General features: G+C 53.4%; 8 protein-coding genes across 8 annotated transcripts; 4 read left to right on the top strand and 4 right to left on the bottom strand.

Moving 5' to 3' along the window:
- Positions 1–113: 113 nt before the first annotated feature.
- Positions 114–2,465, bottom strand: BDV59DRAFT_186588 (OTU domain-containing protein). The gene is made up of 3 exons (XM_073691052.1): positions 2,045–2,465; positions 1,498–1,937; positions 114–1,441 (listed from the first exon to the last, which is right to left on the bottom strand). Exons 1-3 carry the CDS (start codon positions 2,298–2,300, stop codon positions 698–700), a joined length of 1,440 nt encoding a protein of 479 aa, XP_073544225.1. The 5' UTR covers positions 2,301–2,465; the 3' UTR covers positions 114–697.
- Positions 2,466–3,009: 544 nt separating this feature from the next.
- On the top strand, positions 3,010–4,303 carry BDV59DRAFT_195716 (FAD-dependent oxidoreductase; the record flags this gene model as incomplete). Its single annotated transcript, XM_073692619.1, has 5 exons — positions 3,010–3,032; positions 3,081–3,218; positions 3,278–3,381; positions 3,434–3,534; positions 3,587–4,303. 5 exons carry the CDS (start codon positions 3,010–3,012, stop codon positions 4,301–4,303), a joined length of 1,083 nt encoding a protein of 360 aa, XP_073544224.1.
- Positions 4,304–4,613: 310 nt separating this feature from the next.
- Positions 4,614–7,038, top strand: BDV59DRAFT_195715 (TVP15 family protein; the record flags this gene model as incomplete). Its single annotated transcript, XM_073692618.1, has 5 exons — positions 4,614–5,313; positions 5,365–5,629; positions 6,546–6,661; positions 6,721–6,810; positions 6,866–7,038. 5 exons carry the CDS (start codon positions 4,614–4,616, stop codon positions 7,036–7,038), a joined length of 1,344 nt encoding a protein of 447 aa, XP_073544223.1.
- A 1,774-nt stretch (positions 7,039–8,812) lies between these two features.
- On the top strand, positions 8,813–10,721 carry sreA (siderophore transcription factor SreA). Its single transcript, XM_073686740.1, has 3 exons — positions 8,813–9,268; positions 9,332–9,846; positions 9,898–10,721. The coding sequence occupies exons 1-3, from the start codon at positions 9,009–9,011 to the stop codon at positions 10,707–10,709; spliced, it is 1,587 nt and encodes a 528-aa protein (XP_073544222.1). The 5' UTR covers positions 8,813–9,008; the 3' UTR covers positions 10,710–10,721.
- Positions 10,722–11,681: 960 nt separating this feature from the next.
- BDV59DRAFT_118274 (PTH11-like integral membrane protein) lies at positions 11,682–13,400 on the bottom strand. The gene is made up of 5 exons (XM_073686739.1): positions 13,012–13,400; positions 12,879–12,946; positions 12,457–12,830; positions 12,331–12,398; positions 11,682–12,270 (listed from the first exon to the last, which is right to left on the bottom strand). Exons 1-5 carry the CDS (start codon positions 13,238–13,240, stop codon positions 11,867–11,869), a joined length of 1,143 nt encoding a protein of 380 aa, XP_073544221.1. The 5' UTR covers positions 13,241–13,400; the 3' UTR covers positions 11,682–11,866.
- A 2,445-nt stretch (positions 13,401–15,845) lies between these two features.
- BDV59DRAFT_205282 (uncharacterized protein) lies at positions 15,846–17,558 on the bottom strand (the record flags this gene model as incomplete). Its single annotated transcript, XM_073694613.1, has 2 exons — positions 15,846–17,462; positions 17,526–17,558. The coding sequence occupies 2 exons, from the start codon at positions 17,556–17,558 to the stop codon at positions 15,846–15,848; spliced, it is 1,650 nt and encodes a 549-aa protein (XP_073544220.1).
- Positions 17,559–18,779: 1,221 nt separating this feature from the next.
- BDV59DRAFT_210367 (uncharacterized protein) lies at positions 18,780–21,716 on the bottom strand (the record flags this gene model as incomplete). The annotated part of the gene is made up of 4 exons (XM_073695585.1): positions 20,924–21,716; positions 19,506–20,877; positions 19,054–19,472; positions 18,780–19,001 (listed from the first exon to the last, which is right to left on the bottom strand). The coding sequence occupies exons 1-4, from the start codon at positions 21,641–21,643 to the stop codon at positions 18,780–18,782; spliced, it is 2,733 nt and encodes a 910-aa protein (XP_073544219.1). The 5' UTR covers positions 21,644–21,716.
- A 20-nt stretch (positions 21,717–21,736) lies between these two features.
- Positions 21,737–23,643, top strand: BDV59DRAFT_118257 (uncharacterized protein). Its single transcript, XM_073686738.1, has 2 exons — positions 21,737–22,772; positions 22,826–23,643. The coding sequence occupies exons 1-2, from the start codon at positions 21,929–21,931 to the stop codon at positions 23,302–23,304; spliced, it is 1,323 nt and encodes a 440-aa protein (XP_073544218.1). The 5' UTR covers positions 21,737–21,928; the 3' UTR covers positions 23,305–23,643.

Below are 23,643 nucleotides of genomic sequence, written 5' to 3'. Positions count from 1 at the left end.
GGGCCCATGCAGCGGTGATGAGATGCAATCCCTGGAACAGTTCGGGGCGTAAGGGGATCTTGAGTAAGAGAGTACGTTTGGCTACTTTTGGAGATACCTCGGAGGATACTGGTGGCACGACGGATGTGAGCGATTCCTGTCTATGCTAACCATCTATGTATAGCGTAGGCAATGCCAACCTGCCACAAAACAAAGATCGCCAGTGTCCATTTGAGAATGCAAGTCCCGCTGGCCAGCGTCCACGAAGAGAAGGTTAGGAAAAATAGGCGGGAAGAAAAGCCAACATTCAAATGCATCGACTTGGTAACCTGTGATGCAATGGAGACCCCAAAGATGGCCGCCAGGCTTGAACAAACTGTGTTCAAGGAGTCCAACCCTATGCAAGATCACAAATGCATGCAGATATCTCTCCCCTGGTAAACGCCTGATCAATCAATAAAACGACTATGCTCCCGTGGTAAATCGTCGCTATCAAACTAGGTGGCTCGAAATGGTGGTAGGAATAGGATGTTTGCGGCTGTCCAGATAGAAAACAAAGGGGAAGTGAAAGTATCGCTCTACTAAAGAGGTGGAACGCCCAACGCGCGTGTAATGCAACCCAGAACCAGTGAGAAGCCAAATATGTGTGTCGTTACTTCGTATGCGTGACGAGAATTTGATCTGAAAGACGGAAGAGTGGGTGGAAGGAGGGAGGGAATCAGAGTGGGTTGGGGTTGCGGGTTCTCGAGAGACGCTGACTACGTCGCGGTCTGTATTCGTCGTTTGACTCGGCCGGTTGGCTGGCGGTCTCACTGGAAACTGCTCTCCGTCGGAGAGTCCTTCGACTTTTGTCGAGACCATCTCTATCCGACCGGGGGATGACCGAGTCGCTCTCAGTTTGTGGGGTGGCTGGCTCAGCTGCCCTGTCTCCTGTGGCATCTGGGCTGACTCGCAGTCGCAAGGAGACAAGGTCATTCTGCTCATCTCTGAAGGCGATCCCGACTGTGACATCGGGAAGGATTCGCCTTTTGCGTTCTCGCACTCGGGCGCGGCGAACTGCGGGACGCGGACTGTCGTCGGCATCGCTGTCATCTGCCGACCGTTTACTTCCGGTACTGAAGGGCGATGAGGAGCGTGACGAGGGTTGTAGGTGGGATTTCATGATGGCGCGGGAGGTCGTGGACTCTGAAAGATTCCCGTTGGACGCCTCGCCGAGGAGATTCATAAACGCACTGTCGATATTGCCGCGGCACTGCTGCAGCATTTCAATGATGGTGTCTCGGTTATACTTGCCCCCTAAGCCCTCCTGGATGGCAGAGATCTTCCAGGGAGAGGCCATCTCCACGACAGTGGCACTTGTGGTAGAGGCTTCCTTTTGAAGTTCGCTTTCAAATTTGGGGATATCCGGCAAGCCGGTGTGGGGGCCATTGCTATGCCGAACGGAGGAATAGTGATGGAAGTCCTGCACCGTCAGGCAACCTCTCATGGGATGGGAATAGTGGATGAGGCATGTCTTACATGAAACGCTATGTGAACGATGTCTCGCTCCTCCTCGTCTGGGGCATGGACATCGCGGAAATTCTGGATGCCATACATGGTGTAGACATTGACATCCTTCTTATAGGACTGGCAGAAGGCCTGGATCTCCTCGGCTCCGCCCCACACACCTCTCTTCCTGGATTCGGCTACCTTGGAATCGAAGCTACGTTCTTTGTCCTTTGAGGACGGGTTTGTGGGGGGAGGCGCGGGGCTGGCGGAGGATGAGGAGCAGTAGGCATATCGGGCGGCCGACGCGGCAGCTCTTCTAGGAGCTCGACGTTCCCCGCCCACGGCGGCAATAAAGCTAATGAAGTAATCACGGTTGGCGGCAATGTGGTCTGCGAGACGGACACGGATTTCGTCGGCGTGGGAGAAGTCTCCATACAATTGGTCGGAGAGCGCGTAGTAGAGGCAATTTCCTGCGGGGAATTGTCAGAACATGAAAAGGGACTCGGCCAGATCGCGTCCCATGAGGCTGAGAGGATGGCGGAGAAAGGCTGGAAGGCCAATGGGCGGGAACAAGTACCATCACCTTCGGTAGGAAGAGCATAGAGGCCGAGTTTGTCGAGACACGGAAGCACCAGGCATTCGGACTCGGTGGGTTTCGTACGCGTCGTACGGGAGGAAGATCTGGAAAGCGGACGGTCTTGGGACTGGGACGGAGGGGTCTGTTGGGAGGATCTTTCGGAGATAGCCTCATCGGAGGAGGGAGGACTATTGGAGTAAGGCTGAGGAGAGGCCAGTACAGGCACGATTCTGCCACCGTTTTGAACGTCCGCCATGATGAGAAAGCTCTGCCCGACGAAAGACCTTCATTTGGGAAGGAAAAAGAAGAGGAGATTCCGTCGAGCAGAGGGGACGAGGAGAGAGGAGGTGGTGGAGGGAGGGACACAGAAGAAGAGGAGTTGAATGGAGGTGGAATGGAGAGTTGAATAATGATGATGAATGGATGGATGGAGAAAGGAAGAAACTCACGCGTATTGGCGTTACGCTCACGCGAGTGCGGAGGGCGCCAGCGTGGAGGCGGTGAGGGCAGATGACAGGTATCATTGGTGGATGACACGTGCGGCACCGAGGGCTATGACGACACGGTACGAGACGGTAATTTTGGTACTGACAGCCTTATCTAATAATAGAATCGATAAATAAATACACAATGAGCTATTGAGTATTGATCAGGTCTATAATCATTGTGGCATAGATCTATATTATATATTTCATATCTAGGTACATCTATCTACTAGGTCCTTATATAATGAACTTGTATATTATCCTGGCCCAGCCGGTAAACCCTCGGCAACGATTTCTCTTATCAAATCTCTATCATGATAAGTCAACTTCCCCGGCGGAATGCGCGTGGAAACACTACTACCCCGTATATAAGACTCATTTGCTCGATTCTTCTTCAGCTCCCTTGTTCTTATTCGCATTCTTCTCTTTCTTTATATACATTTTCAATCATTCAGCCATACAACCGTACCTACCTACACCATGCCAAATATCGTCATCCTGGGGTAAGACCCCAGACCCTGATTCACCCGCACCTACTCACCACTCATCAGAGCCGGAGTCTCAGGCTTAACCACTGCCTATCTCCTCTCCAAAGACCCTTCCAATCGCATCACCGTCGTGGCCAAACACATGCCCGGCGACTATGACATTGAATACTGTTCTCCCTGGGCCGGAGCCAACTACTGCCCGTCAGTCTCAAACCTACAAACCGTCAATCTATCTACCTATCACTAATCTTCGCATCTAGAACTGGCATGCCTGGGACCTCTCACCAGAAGTGGGAACAAAACACCTGGCCTGCCCTCAAAGAGATCGTAGAGAAACACCCCGAAGCGGGGGTCCATTTCCAAAGTACCCCTCCCATCCCCTCACCAGCACACCGCGCCCACCTCTAACAGCCCAGAAAACTTCCTGTACAACCGCAAAAAGGAACAAACCCCAGCGGCGGGCCAATTCTCCGAGCTCGTGCAGAAAGACCCCTGGTACAAGGACATCGTCCCGGACGTACGTTCTCCCCTCCCCATCCCCAACCAACCCCTCTCTGACAGCACTCTAGTTCCACAACATCCCCTCCGACAAACTCGACCCCACTATCGACAACGCCTGCAGCTTCACCTCCGTGTGCATCAACACCCCGGTGTACCTGTCATGGCTGGTGGGGCAGTGCCTCCGGGCCGGGACGGTGTTCAAGCGCGGGGTGGTCACACACATCCGGGATGCCGCACACGCACACCACACCGGGCACGCCGCGGACGTAGTGGTCAACTGCACGGGGCTGGGGTCAAAGACGCTGGGCGGGGTGCGCGACGACCGGCTGTACCCGGGACGGGGCCAGGTGGTGGTGGTGCGCAACGACCCGGGGGCGATGGTTGCGACGTCCGGGACAGACGACGGCCCCGATGAGCTCGTGTACATGATGACGCGGGCGGCCGGCGGCGGCACCGTCCTCGGCGGCTGCTACCAGAAGCACTGCTGGGACCCGCTGCCGGACCCCAACCTCGCCGTGCGGATTATGAAGCGGGCGATCGCGCTGTGGCCGCGGCTGGTCCGTCCCGGCCAAGGTATCGAGGGCCTCGACATCATCCGCCATGGCGCGGGGCTGCGGCCGCTACGGGAGGGCGGGGTCCGTGTCGAGGCTGAGATGCTCGACGGCGTCCAAGTCGTGCATAACTATGGCCATGGCGGGTTTGGGTACCAGGCGTCGTTTGGCTGTGCGCGGGATGTGGTTGCGTTGGTGGAGGGCGTGCTGGGGAAGGGTCGGGCGAAGCTGTAGATGATTGGGGATGGGGGTTTTGTAGTTAGAATCAATAATATGCATTGTCTCTACTCCGCATTCAGGGGTTCCATTGGGGTGGAAGCCAGTAGCGTGACACTGTAATACCCGACGTAATACAGCAGCGTTCTGGAAACCTTCCCGAAGTATGCGAGGCTTCATCATCACGACGTCACTACTCCTTCCAGCCCTAAATACCCCCCACGTTGCGGGCTCTGGGGACGGATGTCCTTTCACTTGAGTGATTTTCATTGGACTGGTTACGGGCATTGATAGGTTACGACCATTGATAACTCACGCAGCCTCAAACATGAAGTACAACCCGCCCAAGGTCGAGGAATATCCCGATACAGACGACACCGGCGCTCCTAAGCGCAAGAGAGACGAAAGTGCCCCAGAGCTGGAAGTCCCGGCCGAGCCCCGGGAGGCCAAAGGCCCTCCTTCCAAGGCAGCCAAGCCCGCAGAAGAAACGCCGGCTGATGAGGAACCCGAGTTGGACGAGGAAGATGAGGTAGAAGAAGACGAGGACCAGGGAGATATCTACGAAGAGTACGATCAAGCCCAGGATGATGACGAGGAGGATGAGGACGAGGGTGAGGAAGAAGACGAGGTTGAAGGAGTAGGAGAGGCCGCTGATGAAGGAGTCGGGGATGAAGAGGATGACGCCGACGAGGACAACACAGACCGTCCCAAAGTGCACAAGGCTGTTCAACGGTTCGGACGGGCACCACTGGACGGTACCCCAATCAAGCAGCCTCTCACTGCATCAGCCGAGATCCTTCTTGCGATGGTCATTGACGCCATGCTGAAGTCCAGGCCGATCTCGCATGATCTGTCCCAGCGCGCAGTCAATAAGCTTCTTGACGAGGGATATCATGATATCCACAAACTGGAGAGCACTAGCTGGGAGGATATGACGATGGTCTTGAAAGACGGAGGGTATAATCGTTATCGGGAACAGGGGGCGACGAACCTGGGGCAGTTGGCGCAATTTTTGAACGAGAAATACGGTATGTCGGAGTAGTCCTCGATCTACGCCGTACCCAGCTAACACGGGGCAGACGGCGATCTCAACAATCTCTGGGAAGAGGCTCATCACGACCGAGCCCGGACCCGAGAACTCATTCGGGAAATCAAGGGGCTTGGTGATCTTGGGGTTGATCTCTTCTTCAACAACGTGCAGAGCGTATGGACCCCAATTGCCCCATTCGTGGATGGACGCAGTCTGGAGACCGCAGAACAGGTCGGTATTGGCAGCGATCTCGACGCCATCTATGCCGAGCTGGAGGGCGATGCATTAATGATGAGTCGATTGGCAAATGGGTTGTCTGCAGCCCGGCTGGAGAAGAGACAGGGCGAGCTTTTGCAGATCTGATATTTCCCCTACATACACGCAGTAAATTTCGGTAGGGTGTATGTCATGTAGTTCATTCATCTACCGTAATCAGCATACGAAGTACTCTGAGTAGAAAACTGGAAATGAGAGATGTCGATCTGTATTAATTTCCGCCAGGGGTCTGGAGAAGACCAGCCAGGAGACATGTTTGGGACCAATGACGGACGGACGACATTTGGAGACTTTGCAGTTTCGGATCGTCATGCTTCTATTTTGGGGCCACCATTACTCAACAGGATGAACAGCACAGAAGCGTTGTGTTTGGGATGAGGTTATTTATGGTGTAGCTTGTTTAGTGGTGCCTCGCTGAGTCAGCCTCTTGGCAGACCCGCTGCTTGCGACGGCGTAACAACTTGCGCTTCGCTCTCCTTGATTTCCCCGTCCGCTCCGCACTCTCTCCCTGTTTTGCTCTTGTTTCAACCCCGTTCGATCCTGGGAGACCCTGTATCTTGGCTTCTCCTTCGAATACAACCGCATCAGTCGAGAAGCTCTGTCACGCGACGACCTTGACGGATAACGTGCTCTTCCTGTACCGCGTACTGGGTAGGTCCGGCATACCTCTCCGCAAGCAGCGTCAGAAGCGAGCTGGTTCTTTCGATCGTGTTTCGACCGTCCAGCCGAAAGCAAACACAGACCTGGTTCACGGGCATTTGCTAACAGATTCGCCGTCCAGGTATTTCCCTTGATCTCGCTTTATTTACACTCCCCGACCGCGGTCCATCCCGACACGACAACGGTCTCGACTCGTACAACCCATCAACATGGACTTCTCCAACATCTTGTATGTCATCCCGACTGTCCAATACTCGCCCTCTGCGCCTGCTCAAGACAACTGACCCGCCGCAGCCGATTCATCAACATCGCCGTCGGCGTGCTGATGGTGCTGGGTGGTATTTCCCAGTTCTTCCCTCCGTCGATGAGCTCGATCATCGTGGGTGTTTATGTGATCATTTTCGGTCTCCGTAAGTTGTCCACGGGTGGATTCCAAAGACAAGAAACGCGAGGTACTAACGCCGCACAGTGGTCGGCGGGCTGGAGTTCCTCCCCAACGTCCCGGACTATGTCTACCGCTACGCGTCCTTCCTCTTCTCGTTCCTCGGCCGGGGTGTCTGTAAGTATCTTGAGCGGACATGCTAGAGTCTTGATGGGCACTGACGGGTTGGCAGTTTACATTTTCGTCGGATGCATCCTGCTGCACGACCACGTGCTGCGCTACATTGCCGGATCGATCATCGGCTTCATCGGCCTGGGATACCTGGTTCTGGAGTACATTCCGTCGATCGAGCCTCCGTCGAACATGCGCGAGACCGAACAGGGCTGGGGGGCCGAGCAGGTCTAATTCTGCGGTCCGAGATGATCAGCCGGGGAGATGACGCCGTTGGAAAGGGAAATAGAAGGGTGTGGATTTTTGGATGTTCTCTTCCGATGCGATGTACGGCGTACGACGATCGAACGAGTGTGATGAATACTCTGCGATGATTCAAAGGGTCAAAGGACCAGACCGTTGTTACGGGTTGTTACGGTGGATTGGTGACTGTCTTGGTTTATGTTTGTCTTCTGAATACGCTCTGAGGTGGATAGATGGGTATGGATTGGGACTGTACTATAAGTTGACTCTTGACATGTATGCCTCATGTTTTGGGGGGAGGTCACGGGATGTTGTGATTAGCCTGCGTACGTAATCCACTCGACGATAGGCGATAGGCAGAAAAGAAGCCGGTGGTACTTTTGTTGGATCCGGAAAGCCGGAAAGCCGGAAAGCAAACGGAAGGTTCTGGAGCGACCGGACAGGGGAATGATTGAGAGATTATCAGCAGAGAGGGGCGGGACTGGTCCAATCAGAAGGGGCAGAGATCAAACCGGTCAGGAGATAACAGCTGGGGGCTTGATCGATTGCGTATGCGCCACCTGGCATCGACGCAGGATGTTAGGTACCCTATCAATGCAGGATACGCCTCCCCAAGGTGCACAGGTCGGAAGGTCTGTCCTCCGTCGTACCTTGGCGACTCCTAAAGTACAGTGATGATAAGATATTGATCAGTCCCTGTACGCTGGAACCTCAAGAGCCGAGGCAGAGGGACCAATCAGCGCCCGGAGAATCAGGCTGACAGGTTGGACTCCACCGCGGTGGCCAATGGGACGGGAGGCAATCCGGCTGATTCAGAAGGACTGGCTATTTTGGGCAGGTCCCAGGCAGACTAAGCCCGAAGGGGGAGCGGTGGGGACGAAACAGATGCGATCTGGGGGAAGGAGCAAAGGCGAGGGCATCGAGAAAGGCAACCCATTAATAATTGGATGGCCTCAGGACTGTCTCGCTTCCTCATCGATTCCCTCGTTCTCCATCTTCACCTTCTCTTCTTTCTCCCTCCTCTGCACGGGCTTCTCTGGATCGTCGACTTCTGGCTGACTGTTGTTCCACCTCCCCGGGATACACTATCGACCATCCTGCAGGGGCAAAAGCAAATCCCAAAGACTAAAAAAGAAACCCGAAATCCCCAGGATTCAGACCCTGATCGATAAAAGAAATTTCTGACCAACGTCCGGGGCCCAACAAGGCCACTCCGTCAGCTTTTCCTCCCGTCGTCATCATCGCTGGATGATCGTATCACCTCATCTTTCCCGCTCTCCACCGTCAGCGGTCTTCCAGATCTCCTGAATCCCCCCTAAATTCCTGTCTCTCCCATATCATATCTCATCTCCTGTCTCATCTCTCCGTCCCCCTTCTCATGCTCCACTCCTATCTGATCCGATCCTCCTCCGACTGACTGATCGCCCCGTCGATCCTTCTGCTCTCCCTCCGTTATCGATCTGTCCATTTCTTCATCTTCTCTTCCTCTCCCCCCTTGTTTCTTCTTGCTCTTTTTCATTCTCCATTATCATCTTCATCTTCATCTTCATCTTCTTCTCCGATCTCAGTTCCCCATTCTCTTTTATCATCTTCATCTCCCACCCGTTGTCCCCCATCGCCACCGAGGATCTCCCGTCGATCACTCGACGCCTCAACCTCGCCGAGCATTTTCCATCGTGGTCAGGGATACGTACGTCTCCCATTCCGCCTAGTTGGCTTCCGGGTCTCACTAGCTGCAGTTCTCCTACCGGTTCGCCCATCCGGCCAGCCCTCCGTCCCTCCCTTTAACCTTTTTTCTTGTCCTTCTTTCTTTCTCCGCCTGCACCGTCACCCTGACCGACTTTTAACTTTGTGATACCGTCCATCGCCACTCCGGCCGTCGTGCAATACCTTCTCTCCTTCTCTCCGACACATCTCCCCTAATCTCATCTATCGTCCTCCTTCCTCCCTTGTCCGAGGATATGCTTGCGTCTCTCCCCCAGATGGAGACGGTGCGATCCCTCCCGCGCAATCCTGACGCCGTCTCACGACACCCATCCGCCGAGGACCTCGACGCCGCTCAACAGTTGATCTCGTCTGCTCAGGCTGGTCGCGAGCATCATGATAAAACCTCTCCCGCCCCCTCCCACCCCGTCGATGGTTCCATCAAGACGGAGCCCTCCCGCGCCGCGTCCGACAAGGCCTCGTCGCCCAAGGCTCAATTCCTGGGTCACAGTTGCAGGTGAGCTCGTCGTAACTGCCTCGCTGCTTACTGCCAGCTGTGCTGACTTGAGGGTTTTTTTAGTAATTGCGGCACGAAAAGTACCCCATTATGGCGACGATCGCCCACCGGGGCCATGATTTGCAACGCATGTGGTCTCTACTTGAAGGCTCGCAATGTTGCCCGTCCCACCAAACGCAACCGCACCCAACCCGGTGAAGAGCCCTCGCTCGACCAGTCCAGTACCCCACAATCTGCCCCGGTCCCCACCACCGAGAGCGGTTGCGGTGGCTCCAAAGGATCCTGCCCCGGTGGAGGAAGCTGTAACGGAACCGGAGGGGCTGAGGGCTGCGACGGATGTCCCGCCTATAACAACCGGGTCTACAAGTCCACGCCGCGAGGCACGGTTCCCATGCATGCGTGGAACCGAGCTGCTGAGTCTGAATGTGAAAAGCCCGCTCCCGTACCCGAGTCTGAGGGTCCGAAGAACGGAAATTCCGCGGATGGGAATCTGTTAGTGTCTTGTCAGAACTGCGGAACAACCGTAACCCCACTCTGGCGACGGGATGAGAACGGGCACCCTATCTGTAATGCCTGTGGTATGTATTCCACCTCTGGATCGACGTGATCATCTAGCCTAACCATGATAGGTCTTTACTACAAGCTGCACGGCTGCTACCGTCCCTCGACGATGAAGAAAACCATCATCAAACGTCGGAAACGCGTCGTTCCGGCATTGCGAGAGCACTCGCCAACCGGTGGCGCGCACTCGTCCAACGGCTCCTCCGCCTCGCCAGAGGCGTCCCCTGCGACGCTGTCCCACGGGCCCGATGACTACAACCGTTACTACAGCGCAGAACCCATGGACCACTATCATCAGATGTCCGCCGATAGGATCTCCCCGCAGGCCCAACGACCATACGGGTTCGCCCCTCCGCCTGTCGACTTCACTGGCTTTGGAAGCAGTGGGACGATGTCGTTGCCTCACCATCCTCCGCCGCCGAGATTGATGGAGCCGGAGCGGCTTAACGCCCCGAGCCACTCGCCCGTTCCCCAGTTCGGACGACGCTCTATCTCGCCGAACCCCGCGAATCCCAAGAAACGCACCCTCGCGGAAACCGCCTCATCGGCGGAAGCCATGTCCGTTCCGACGACGTTGGAGTCGGGCTCTAACCAGCTCCCCCCGATCATGTCCGCCACCAACCCCTCCCAACCGACCCGTCTCAGCTCAATCTCCTCCATCCTCAACCCGAACCGTCACGACGAATCCCGTCTCGACCCGTCCCTCGCAGCTCTGAGCCGTCAACAGCAGCCCCATCAGCCTCATCAGCCCCTGCCGGGGGTAACTGAGCTTGGCGGGTTCCGCGAAGATCGACGGGCGAAGCTGCAGCGCGAGGCGGAGGAGATGCGCGAGATTCTGCGCGCCAAGGAGCGCGAGCTGGCGGAACTGGGCCGGCAATGACTGACGACCGATACTATACTACTTTAATCTGAGTGATGCCTGCAATCGTTTCTTTTGATACACGGCGCAGATGCGAGATACCACTTGAACGTTTTGTCACAAGGGGTTGTGCGATTTTGGGAAAAGTTCTCTGGTTTTTTGGCCTTGTTATTAAGCGCTGGCGGGTTTTGGGTCAAGAGAGGGTTTGGGTGGCTCTGTTGAATAAATGCTATTGAGGTTTGCTCGCTAATGAAGTAATTTCGGTGCGACATACGGTGTGGACGTAGGGATTAATGAGCGTAATACTGTTGAAGCTGGGGTCTCATCTCGGATCGGGCCGAGATATCAAGCCCTCGGATAGATCTGACGGCGGTCTATATCTTGGCTACTAAGTCTTATTGGAGTTGAATGGAAGTGTTGATAAAAATGCTCTTTTAGCCGCGCTGGGGATATCACTTGTTCTACCATGCACGGCTTTAACGAACCCCAGGGTTAAATCAGTGGTGAACCTGTTGACGCCCGCAAGCGCCAAGGGCAGCATACGAATTGCTACAAGGATACCTATTGATCCCTCCTTACTACAGCAGACCTTGTGACTCTGAGCTCCAGCTGCCATAATCAAGGTCGATGGATGTATATCGGAGGCTCGTATCCCCTAGAGATTCCTCAGCCGTAATAAAAAGAATGTGGCCATGTGCCTCATGATATATATTCGACTACGAATGTGTAATGAGCTAAAGTGAAGACCACCGAATACACTTATATTTATATTAAATTATGAACGATTCTTTATTAAATCACTGCCAGTCGAGATCGGACCGTACGACTTGCTAGCATAATTGGGAGCTTTGAACATGATATCTGACAGGACAAAAAAGCCAGGGTGACATGAGTCCAGCCAGAACAAACCTGATGGATGATACTCGATAGAGGGACCTCAGCATCATGGCTACGTTACAGATCTATCTACCTGCGGAGGAGCCAGAAGTATAAGACATAGAATCATGATTATCATTAATGCAAGCCCATCATAATATACAAGCTGCCAAACCGGCAGCGGATGGAGATGCCAGACCGACCTCCCAAGCCAACACCGACCGAATTAAACCATAAGAGTAAAAAGAGGGAAAAGAAAGAAAGATACAGTCCAAAGAGCGACAAAACACATAATTCATCAATCAAGCCGGATGCATCACCAGCCGCCGCTCGCTCGACCTCTCATCGGGCCTGTTATCTTGTGCCGGACCCAGCGACGACTCCGACGTCTCCTGGATCATCTCGGTGGTGACTTCGATGGTGCCGAACTGGGTGGGACTGGAGCGTTCGGCGTCGTCGCCGCGCTTGACGTCGATGGTGTACAGGCCGATCTCGCGGTCCTGCGAGTACAGCGGGTCCATCTTGTGACGGGTGGCGCGCGACACGCCGGTGGTCGTCGGGTTGCGCGTGTACCGCTTGTAGCTGTTCGTCGAGAGCACCTTGGGGAAGATGCAGCTGATCAGCGGCCGCAGGAAGGGCAGACACGCGCAGATGATGGCGACGTTGCATTCGGCGGCAGTCCAGTAGGCGGCGCCGACGTTGCTCCCTTGGTGTTCGTTAGTGGGGGGTGTTATCTGTGTAGATGGGTTGTTTTGGGATGGCTTACAGGAGGTGTCGGTTGCGGAGGCGACTTGCTTGAGACTGGAGAGACGGAGGATGCTGGTGATGACGACGCTGGTGTTGTTAGTTTGGGTGGCTTGGGGGGATGGATGGTTGGGAGGGCGGGTCGTACAGAATTCCGATGGCGAAGACCCCCATTAGGGCGATCTTCTGCATGCGCGGCAGCTGCAGATGCGAGAGGAGCGGCATGGGCATCACAAGCAGGGTGACGTCGGTGGCGATGTTCATGGAGGCGTTGAAGAACCAGACGGCTTCAAAGCTCAGACAGGAGCCACCGGCAGCGGGATTCCAGAAGCGCGCGATGGGGACGCAGTTGACGAAGGCGCTGACGACGGCCCAGGTACCGTAGGCGGCGACGATGCCCATGACGATGTAGCAGGCGAGTCGGAAGCGCCTGTCCGGGAAGATGCGCAGGTACTGGAACAGGATGGAGAACTTGGTGGTGCACAGACTAGCGTTGTAGAAGGGGATGGCGGCCCAGAGACGCTGATGCGGTCAGTTACTTGCAGAGTAGAAAGAAAAGGACGGACGTACTTTGAGCTGTTGCTGGAACTGGTAGGTGGTGAGTTCGGATTTGTGCATGCCCAGACCGAAATGAACCTCTGCATGGTAGTAGGTTAGCTGGATGTTGTTGCGATAAGATGCGGCAGTGGCGCGAGAGGCGTACCGGCGCAGACTAGGGCGAGGTAGACAATGGCAAACACGAGTGAGACGAGAATCGTCCAGTCTTCACGGCCCATGAACTTCATCAGACCGATTCGCGCAAACAGTCGCATGGCGACAATGAGGATGGCAAGCCCGGTCAGCACGGCTGTCACCACCAATGCTCGTTCCCCGCGGGCTGCGCCATCGCCGCTGCTGCGAGGCAGTAACGTAGTGTGCGTGGTGTCGGTCATTGTGGGATGTCGATAAGGAGCGGAATGGCGGGACTATAAAACGAGTGTGTACCCAGGCATACAGTCCCCGGGTCTCTCAACCAGAGATCAGTACGCAACGGACGGCATGGAAGGGTCTTGGTAACAAAAGAGTGTGAGTGTGGAAGAGAGTGGAGGCTAAAAAGGCAGTGTTGGCGTGCGGAGGGACATGAAAAGATCCTTTTAATAATCACTACTCCGTACAGTGTATGCATTTGACTGACGGATCCCAGTCCCGGGGGGGCAAGACGGGGCCGGCTGAACCTCGTTCGTCAATAGTCCACGTTTTTGACCCAAGGTTTGATGGTAAGCAATAGCGTGCGCAGCTGCACGAGCGAGCCCACCGGAGAATTGACCCTGATTTCACATCATCAGCCCGGATCAAACTGTAGCAATGGTTCATGGGCTAAGCATGCTAGTGCTTAGTCGCAGAGATGGGACTCCACTGCGTCGTCGTCCCAGCGCCTTGTCACTGGGAACTATCTGCTTTGGGAAAACGTTCCATGACGGGCACCACCTGCCTTCTGCGATACCTACCTCGTGCAGTTTAGCGTGGCGTTAGCTGGACGGCCCAGTGCGGAGATTTCGCGAGCCTTTGGTGCTGTCTGCGGTGCTGATTCGGCTACTCGCTCCACAGAGCGCTTGTCAGAGTGGATTCCGCCCGAACGCTTTGTTCTCTACGCCCCGAGGCGGTGCTGAATGAATGTAACCGAAGCGAGGAGAAGATGTGGTCGTTATCCGACGGAGATGGCGGCTGATTTCCTTGATTATTATGTTTCTACTCCCTTAATGGAGGACTAGAGCATCTTTGGGAACCGACTGCGAACGAGATCTGATCGAACCTGTCCATGGATGGGAGGTGTCAGGCCTTGGGTCATGATCGTATTGCGTGGGTAACAACCGGACATCCAGGAGTCTCCACAAATCATTGTCGGAGATTGACAAGAGTAATAAACAATTCGTCCTATCTGGAGACACTAGCCTCGGTGAGGAGCACTATTGGTTTTTCTCTCCGTCAGATCGGCCCACGCTGTCCCTCCAAATGATTTGGCATTGTACTGCGTAGCATCAGGCCATGAGCCTGTCCGACCTTACGGAATCAGCTCCGCGAAAGTTTCTGAATGTTTCCTGCGAACAAGGTTTGGCTGGTGGACCTGCTGTCCAGACCTAGTGGGTTAGTAAAGCACCGAATAGTCGTGACGTCCACGAATCGCCACGGATTGCAAATCAACCCTTTCCAGTGATGTTCGCCGACCTCGGGACGGCGACCGAGCCCTGCCGCTCGCATTTACCCTTTCGAACAGATCTGCAGAAGGCGAAAAGAATCCTTCCAGGCGCCGAGGATCGATAGACGCCCTGGCGGCGTCGACCGGATGCTCTTGGCATGAGCCGCATTGTCCCTATTGTGTTCAGCCTAATGCGCTAAGCAGGACTGGACCAGAGCTCGGCTAATCAGACCATGGTATCATGCGTCAAGCAATGTCGATCACGGAGTAGTCGCGCGGAGAATTGCCAGGAGGGAACTGCGTCGGGCTTGTTTCTGGAGAAATGTGTTGATCATGGTCCCCGGGGTTTGCCCCCATTTGTTCTTTCATGCATAACTCTGTAGCTCAGACCATGGCAAATAGTTTAGAAGTGTTTATGCGGGGAAAAAGGCTATTGCTTTGAAACAGCACATGCGAGACTGGAGATGTATGCGACTCGATCTTTCGGACTATTGAACAAGACTGGATAATGTCACTCGCCATTAGGGACCAGACCGGGTCAGTCCGAAGAATCATCGCACATTTTTCATGTATGCCGTACGGCGTACGTAGTATGGATGAACAGACTACCGAGAGGATCTTCTCTCACCATGGACAAACTGGGTCGTCGTATGTCGTAGCATCCTTCTCAATGTCGGGATTCTCACTGCCGATCATGCATGCTCAGTGATATCCCACCGGGTAACCACGTGCTTTACCCAATATTTCTTCTGCGTGCGCGCAGCGCGTATTAGTAGACGACCGCTGTTAATGCAGATCATCGCCCACTGTGGAAATAGTCTGGTGGTGTCAGGGTAAGCGGTCATGACATGACGAAGCGCACTGTAAGTGGACTCCATCCAACACCGAACAGATAACGAGGATCAATAGTGACATGGAAAAGGAGGACTTGATGACGGTTAGTCTGGTACGCCGTTCGGTTTAGTGCACGCCACGAGCGACGATCACTCTCCACAGGAGAAATTGTCGCTTACGCCGTACGCTGAAGGAGCGACTTATCAATCAGTTAAGTGGATGTCCATGGGGATCAGCCCAACGGGTTGAGAATCTCTACGCTGTGTTATAACTTATCAAGATAAGACATGCACCCGGTAGAGGATCCATTATCTCATGCTATTTAACAAACCGAATCTATCTAGCAGGGGGCGCCAGCACCCATAGTGACAACCGAATGAGCCTATTCCGGCCCATTACAGGTGTGAAGTCACCCAGTTGTTTAATATACACCGCACTATCTGTACTCCGTACAAGGAAATTAAGGAAAACGAGGCAACCCCACATTTTGTGCCGCAGGATCCGACCAGCCGTTGGGCGTCTGCTTCTTATGCCCTAGTACCATCCAATCGGTTAGCAAAGTCCCAACAAGCATCCGGGGTTAGGTGCTCGAACAGCTCTCCACGTCGAATCTTCTTTCGATAACAGGGGAAGAGCATCTTGGCTGAATGCCGCCGGCCAAAGTATGGCGCTGGAAACGAGACGTACTTTGTCACACTTTGGCCCGGGGCATACAATGGGGGCTCGTGGTGGGTTGGATCAATCGACTGGGGAGACTCAAACGTACCCTTTGGTTTCAAAAGCCTCCGGGCCTTATCCCGGAGACGGGTCCAAGACCCTTCCTTGAACTTCCTCCATTTGGCCTTCGCCTTGCGCAGTCCCCTGGATGAGGCGTTCGATCTTGGTGGAGGGAGCTTTTGAGGGCGAGGACCAGAACAGTCCTTGAGCCCGTCGTTTGACATAGTAGGAGCCGTGGTGCTGTCAGACTCATGGGTCTCTTCGATCACTGACTCTTCAACCTCGTCAACGACACGGAGAATTGGCTTGAAGCCTTCGGATCTGGGGTTCGGATCCGAACTCTCGGCCTTCAAAAGCTGTTTCGAATAAGGACAGTCGATGGATAGTCTGGATGCTCCAGAGCTGCGTTGCGTTCCCTCGGGCTGCGAAATGGCTGGCGTCGGTTCCTTCACAGTATCGAGTTCTTGGCGGGCGGGCACAGAATCTTGCGCTGGAGACCACCGCAGAGACTCATCACCGGCAACCTGCCCTGTCTTGTCCTCCTCCACTGTCATCACTTGCCGTAGCGGCGAAGCTGTGAAGGTCTTACGCCCATTGCGGCATCCTCTGGTGGACCTTGAAGATGCGGTCCTAAATTGCAGGAAGTTATAGTTGTAGTCGAATTCGTGCTTCCATTGCTGTCTACTGCGCATGGTCGACAGCCGCACGAACCCGTTGGCCGCCGCGATATTTCCGGACGTATACAGATCGACATCGCCAATATCTTCTACCGTCTCGTCGGCTCGCTCGCGGTCATCCTGGGTCCACGATCCGTGGCCGGTATAGAACTTGTAGGTACGACCGGTGGCCCAATCGACGAGATCGCGGCCGCGTTGGAAAAGACCTCGGGTTCCGTTGCTGTCTTCTAGACACACGACAACCGGGTCGACGTAAGTTTTCGCCTGGTTGAAGATGCACCAGAAACGAAGCGAGTCTTTATGCGCGTGGGGGACTCTCGGGATAGCCAGGATAAACATGAGGGAAACCGCGGCCGGCGTCCCACTATGCTGAGGGACTGCCTGCCCGAACCAGTTAAAATGATGGACTTGCTCGCCATCCTTTGCGGCCGCTTGCATGCATTGATTGCGGACGTCAAATTCCAGGCAGACATCTGTGGTGATGGCTTCACGGACGTGGTTTTCGAGCTCATACTCGGCGCTATACTCGGAGTCGGTTTCCGGGAATGATGAGACACTGGCCGCGAATGATGAGTCTTCTTCCTCTGACCATATATCATCCAGAGTTTCTGAGACGCTCGACGAAAGGGATGAGGCGAGTGATGCGGTGCTGGGAAGGAGGGGTGAGACAGGCTCGGGGACTTCGAGGGTCTCTTCAACCTCGTCTGCCCAGTTAAAGTGCTCGGCTGGCCTGAGGAGACCATCGAGCGCCTGATATCCAACGGGAGTTAGTGTCCAGGTCGGGTGAATGTTGGCAGTGGAATCCTGACATACTTCTTGTGAAAGGCTGGTATAATGAGCGTCCATGTTGGCGACAGTAGCAAACAGTATAAGGCTTGTGGAGCCTCTTTGATGAAGGGTCTCTTTGTAGGTCTGTAGTATATATAAAGGATGGTTATGAATGGAGGCAGGCCAGAAGGTGCTTGCTAGCTCTTACCAGGGACATCAACACAGTACTCAATAGCAGAAGTGCATCTTGAGAGACTTAAGATGATTCAGACGGCGCGAGAATACACAAGGGAATTATATATCCTATGAACAAGGGGAATCACAAGAGTAACGGAGAATGTTGCTAAGTGTGAACGTATAAAGATAAGTTCCGACAATGGGCTTTGTTAAGAGGTCGTTGTTCTGGGTAGACAGGCATCTAACAAAGGATTACGTCGCGGAGCGTCACTTTCCGCATCATGACGGGTAATGCACGGAAGTTTTCTCTTTCGACTTGAAAGGCGGCGAATGTGTTTTGTTCGAAGACAGAATGGAAGCTACTCAGAGGTCTTTCAAAGTGGTATTGCGAGTTATGAGGACGGGCTTCTGCAAAGATCTATTTCTACACAATGTCAACAATGAAAGACGGATGAGGCATATTGCATTGCCACAACCTTTCTCGACCCTTTATGTTTAGAGAGTACGTCTATCTTCGTTCTCATCTTGATATCGTCGTATATTGTATAGGTCTAGCTGATTATCGCCCTTTTCATGTACCCACTACTTACCCGTCTAGCGTAGTATAGAAGCTCTCGACTCGTACTTTCTTCTATAGGGCTCCTCCTACTTTGATGAGTACTGTACTACCTCGGCTTAAAATAGTCACACCTAGCTATAATTATCCTTGCTCCATTCTTCTATCGTTTTGGATGTTGCGGCTCGGCCCATATAAGAGTGATTATCAAACGTGTGAAATCTGTGGGTCACTGGCTTGACGGGCTTATACCTACTTCATAATGGAACGATAAACTCCCATCAAATGGTAGCTGCACTATAGTCAATGATAGAGTTTCCATGGCTACGGAGACCCAACCAGTCCACGGCCTCAAGGTCAATGACTTGGACAAATATATACCTTGAGAGCAGAGGAAACCTGGTGGAAAGCGTTGCTCCGGTAGTATTAACCACAAGGAGGCTGCCGGTCAATCTTCTCCATCATCAACTCCAGCACTTGTACCTTGCTCACTACTTGACTCCTCAATATCGACGGATTTCACAACACCCTCATCAGTCGATTTCTGTCCTGTATTCTCCATTCTGTTAGACTCCAAGCCCCCCTTTTTTTGGTGTCTGAGACAACTTCTGCTCTGGATCGGACTTGAAGTGCATCGTGATCGTCCAACCCGGTTGAACAACCGATTCCCAATCTTCTGGAGATATTGGACTGTCGTGAGGACCAGTAAACTCATAATCCCCCTGGGAAATATGGGGCGAAAGAATGGCGTCATCAAGAAAGACTTGCTGCATCAGCTCCTTGGTTGTCTGAGAGAAAACAAATCAGTTCTGTTCCCTGAGACGTAACAGAGCAACTCACCGTAAAGGTACGACACTGATCAAAGGGAAATACAAACGTTCTGCCCACCGGATCCTTCAGTGTAAGCAGCTGCTGTTCCCTCCCAAGCAGGTTTTGCCTTGCTGCCTCGGCGGTCCTTGCCCTTTCCTCTGCGATTCTGCGCCTTCTCTCGGACTCATAAATACGTTTTTCGTACATCTGTCGCTCCTGCTCCTTAGCCTTTTCTTCCTCCCTCTCCAGCTTGGTGACCATCTCCCTTTTGACGTTCCTCTTTTTCCGGTTTTGCAGTATCAGTTTCTCCAACTCTGCCACTGTGTTATCATTCGTGGCCTCATTACGATGGCTTTCCGGTAAGATCACACGAGGTGCTACAATTGGGTTAATTGGTCCCGAAGCCGGCAACCAAGGAGCAGGAGGGGCGAGAGGGTGGCTTTGATGCCCTGCCGTCATGAAAGTTCGTCTTTGTGCTGTACCACTATGGTTGTTGTGCTCGCGTTGCGTGAATGGGTAGTTCAACTGGGAGAGAACCTGTTTTGGAAGATATCCTTCGATATTTGGCAGTTGCGCCCTCGCTAATTCGGCTTCTACATCCCGACTCAAGCCTTTCAGGAGGAGGTATGAAACCCTTCTTTCCATCCACTTCAATAGTGGGTTGTCAAATAAGAGAATAGCCGGGTTGTGATGTACGGTTGTGATGTGATCGTAGCGAAAAGGGAAGGAGCCGTTAAATTCAGTTAGACGACGGTGAAGATCTTTGCGCATCTCGTCACGACCGGTAGAATTGGCAGAATCAAGCAGCAAATATTCGTCAATCAAGCTCTGTAGATACCCTGGAGCATCTTGCAATGTGTCGTGATGTAAACGGGCCAGAGTCTGTACCGCCTGGAAGCTTTGACTAAAGTCGCGCGTGTGTTGGCAGACTTTCTGAAGCACCAACTTCTCAAGATGATAATCACCGAGCTCCTTGGCGCTTGCAGAAACAATCTCAAGGTTCCTAAGCAGCAAGGAAGTGGATGTCTGTGTTACTTCTGCTTCCTCTGCGATGGATGGGATTCTCTGCTGAAGAGATTGCACCCTACTGAAAACACCGTGAGACCCTATCTCCAGAATCGGCCGTTGCTGAGCGACTGGCAATTGTAGTCGGCGGGCAGCTAACTCCCGAGCACTTTCTAACAGCATCCAATTCAAATATGGCCGGCTGTTGACTAAATGTGGATGTCTTGAGAGTATGTTCGATGCCAAAGAATGCGACTTTTTGTAGAATTGGCTATGGGTTGTACGGACGGTCTCGAGAGTAGAGTCAGCGTTTAGGAAACCCGCAAGCAGAGATGCATTTGCGAACTCTGTCAAGAGAACCTGCTCGTCATCCATCCAAGCCCCTTCAGGCTGAAGAAAGACATCGCCGGCCTTTGTTATCTCGTTGATCTGGAAAAATTCTTCGAAAGCACCATCGGCGATGTAATGCCCGTTACTGCACCCAAACAAAGGCAACATGGACCGTAGTATCCGATGCGATTCCCACAGATGACCTTCTTGGACCAGGAAACGATACCAATCACCAAACTGAGGATGATTTCGCCGAGGCGCAGCTGGTCCGAATGGGGCGTTGTGACCAGCAGATTCTGGTTTGGGGTTAGACGGCGTTACGGGTGCGTGAACATTCGGTCGAGATTCGGTGCGACGGAAATGTCGCCGATAGTGATTGTCGCTATTGTCATCCGCCCATACTACTCCCTCATTGCAAAATGACCAGTACAAGAGAGTATGAAAACGTCCATTCTCCAAGAAGTTTGAGTGTAGGGCTGCATATGCGATGATGCGCACACAGGCCTCCATTAATTGTATCTAAGAAAGCATGAGCCATGTTCAATAGTCTGCTTCAGCAACATACACGGGACCCTGTAGTGCGTCTTGACCATGGGGTATGTTTGCAGGACTGGCTTCCGAAACGTCCCTGCACCTCTATTGTCATCTCCAAGGCTGGTATCAGTGCTCCTCTGGTATGGATCTCGGCGAGAGATTTTAGAAGTTTCAGTAAAAGAACCTCCTCATCGGAAAACTTGACGTGAGGATCAAGCAGACGACTGGAAATGAATTTATGGAGATGCCCGTAGTCTTCTTGCTCCAGCAGAAGGTCTGCGTATTCGGCCACGACAGGAAAGAAATCGACATGAGGGGCGAGGCGTTCCTCAAATAGCATAGCCGCCTGGCTGAAATGCCCCAGTCGGCACAGACGAGCCAGACGCTCTATATCATGGTTTATATCCAGGCTTGCATCCAGGTCGAGGTGCACGGTAATGTCTTTGTCTTTGTCACCGGAGCAGATCAACCCATTGTCGTCAATATAACTGGACGCGGATTCGACCGATTCTGGACTCGGTACTCTTCTTCCTCTCGCCCTATGCCCTTCCCTTCTTCGCGGTTTCCTAGCTGAATCACTAGGCTTCAGCTCATCCGCATAGTGTTTTCCCGCCCACCCTTCATACGGGTCCTCAGATACGTGGCTCCCCGCGTCGGACCGTGGCTCGACTAGGACCCCGGACGAATCGTCTTCTTCCAAGGAGCTGTCTAAATCTTGATGGTCGCTGTCTATTGTAATAGTGAAAACCATGACAGCTTCTGGTGAAAGACAATATTCTGATTATCCTTCAACTGAGATTTGGGTTGATGAGGGAGGGGTACAGGCTCTCCAAGGCACGCCGCACGCATAAGCAGCGCAAATAAGAGGGGGCAACGAAGCGCTGTAGCAAAGCCACACTATTCCAGGCTGACACCTCCCCAAAAAAGAAAAGAAAAGAAGATGAGTGATTGAGACCTTTTCGAAACAACCCCTCTCTAGCCTCCACTCAAAGGTCATCCACAGTCCACCCGTGTATTGGCAAGAATTGGAAAGACGATGCCTTCCCTCTCGTCAGCCCCTTCAGTCAAGCCATTTAAATATGTCGACGTATGCCAGACGCAGTCGAGTGCGAGTCTCTGTGATCTCAAGGTTGGAAAAGTCCGGGTCGATTGTTGCTTTCTCATGTCCAAGATGCGTTGGGGGCAGCTCCGTGACCAGGATTCCGGCTTGATGTACCTAGATCTGACCTTTCACCAACCTGCCGACTGCAAGCTAGCACAAGCAACCGTCACCATGAACTTTCACGACAGTCAGAATCTAAGATTTGCTGTCTCAAACCTAGAAGTAACCGAGTTCTTTGGCCCGCAGACTCTGAGTGGTGAAAAAAGGGAGCGACAAGTGTCCAAAACCTTCGAGGCTAATCCCAAAATTGGAGCCGCCCATGCCAGCGTCGAAGGAATTGGCATGTCAAGAAATTCTGAAGTCAGCTATGCCTCGCGATGGAAATTCACCGGGATGAGGTTTGTGGCCGACTCGTCCGACGACATATATTCTCGAAGGAGTCACATATGTTCCCGTAGGAGTCAGTATCGACAGCTTGTTTGGCATTTGGAGGAAAACGAATTGGAGCGACAGGCTGTGCATCACCCGGTCGTGCACACCGCACTTGCCTTTCACCATGATCCCAGGCCCTTCTACCTGGACCTGCAGATTGAGGTTAAAATGCAACGATGGCACCGCCGACTCCGGCAACTTCTGGTTTGTCCGCCGCGGCATCGGGGGACATTAACCAGAGCCAGGATCGATCCTCTCCGCAACAAAGTAGCAGATCCAATGTTCGCCCAGCTGGCTAGGAATCTAAACCAGGCTCTGATCGAAGAAAACCTGCATCCAGTGGTTGGTAAGTTCACGAGACCACGGCCGTCTTCGAACGCGTCCACTAAGCCCTCACAGAGGTATCCGACCCCAGGCCTCCGAACTTGACCGATGACGTTCAGGGCGGGGATTATAACCCAGAATCCGGCGCCAGGAACCTTCCCAATGAGGCTTTGCTCGCGCTCGCACGGCAGCTGACTGGGCAGGAACAGGAGCCACCTAGTGTATCTACGGGGCCGAAAAGCAGCTCGGTCATGTCCACGCAGACAGCAGACAGTTCCAGCTCCACGCTGGTCGGGTCGGAAATTCCGAATGAACCAGATGACCGGACCGAAACAAAAGCTGTTGCGCCTGAGACTAACGATTCCTTCTCCTCTGTCCCTACTGGGGTGGTTGGGGGGGCCAACACAATTCAGGAAGATGGACTATACATAGTTCTTTCGGTGATACGCCAGACCTCGCGGCTGTTGGCCGCTTTGATAGCATCGTTGATTCTGGGTTTGAATGGACTACACTCGGCTCTTGCTCGGGTAGGGAAGTCAACTCAGCATGGGTAGGCTGCCGGAAGAGTAGACAGAGTCCGGCCATTGGGCATAGGAACGGCAGTGACGGATGAGCAGTCTTTTCCGTTGAGACCTTTTCCATAGCGGAAGTGACGGGTAAGTCATGAGAGGGTATTGTTTAGTGTGCGGGAGATCCCCATTGATTGTTTGATTGCGGCAGAGGAAGTTGTTTAATATTTCGTCTGCATACACATGGCTCAGTATATCTGTCCACGGGAAGCCTTTAACGGATATACTGCGTAGATACTGCGTACTTGATAGTTGAGTAAACAACAGTAGTGAGGATGATGCTATCGGACTTTTATCCGATCGGCCAAACCTTCAACCGGCGTT

Source organism: Aspergillus ambiguus, assembly GCF_047715705.1.
Source record: "Aspergillus ambiguus strain CBS 117.58 unplaced genomic scaffold BDV59scaffold_42, whole genome shotgun sequence".
In the NCBI taxonomy this organism is placed as follows: domain Eukaryota; kingdom Fungi; phylum Ascomycota; class Eurotiomycetes; order Eurotiales; family Aspergillaceae; genus Aspergillus; species Aspergillus ambiguus.
The sequence above is the reverse complement of the archived record's forward strand: the minus strand, read 5'-3'. Positions and strand labels throughout refer to the sequence as shown.

What these genes read in the sequence shown, in the direction of transcription:
- BDV59DRAFT_186588 (XM_073691052.1), bottom strand. Translation starts at nt 2,300, where the DNA reads ATGGCGGACGTTCAAAACGGTGGCAGAATCGTGCCTGTACTGGCCTCT. An exon ending in TCTTCCTACCGAAGGTGATG is followed by an intron (nt 1,938 to 2,044) that starts GTACTTGTTCCC and finishes AATTCCCCGCAG; the next exon opens with GAAATTGCCTCTACTACGCG. An exon ending in TCGTTCACATAGCGTTTCAT is followed by an intron (nt 1,442 to 1,497) that starts GTAAGACATGCC and finishes CTGACGGTGCAG; the next exon opens with GACTTCCATCACTATTCCTC.
- sreA (XM_073686740.1), top strand. Translation starts at nt 9,009, where the DNA reads ATGCTTGCGTCTCTCCCCCAGATGGAGACGGTGCGATCCCTCCCGCGC. An exon ending in TTCCTGGGTCACAGTTGCAG is followed by an intron (nt 9,269 to 9,331) that starts GTGAGCTCGTCG and finishes GGGTTTTTTTAG; the next exon opens with TAATTGCGGCACGAAAAGTA. An exon ending in CCCTATCTGTAATGCCTGTG is followed by an intron (nt 9,847 to 9,897) that starts GTATGTATTCCA and finishes TAACCATGATAG; the next exon opens with GTCTTTACTACAAGCTGCAC.
- BDV59DRAFT_118274 (XM_073686739.1), bottom strand. Translation starts at nt 13,240, where the DNA reads ATGACCGACACCACGCACACTACGTTACTGCCTCGCAGCAGCGGCGAT. An exon ending in AGTTCCAGCAACAGCTCAAA is followed by an intron (nt 12,831 to 12,878) that starts GTACGTCCGTCC and finishes TGACCGCATCAG; the next exon opens with CGTCTCTGGGCCGCCATCCC. An exon ending in GTCTTCGCCATCGGAATTCT is followed by an intron (nt 12,399 to 12,456) that starts GTACGACCCGCC and finishes TAACAACACCAG; the next exon opens with CGTCGTCATCACCAGCATCC.
- BDV59DRAFT_118257 (XM_073686738.1), top strand. Translation starts at nt 21,929, where the DNA reads ATGCCTTCCCTCTCGTCAGCCCCTTCAGTCAAGCCATTTAAATATGTC. An exon ending in AAACCTGCATCCAGTGGTTG is followed by an intron (nt 22,773 to 22,825) that starts GTAAGTTCACGA and finishes AAGCCCTCACAG; the next exon opens with AGGTATCCGACCCCAGGCCT.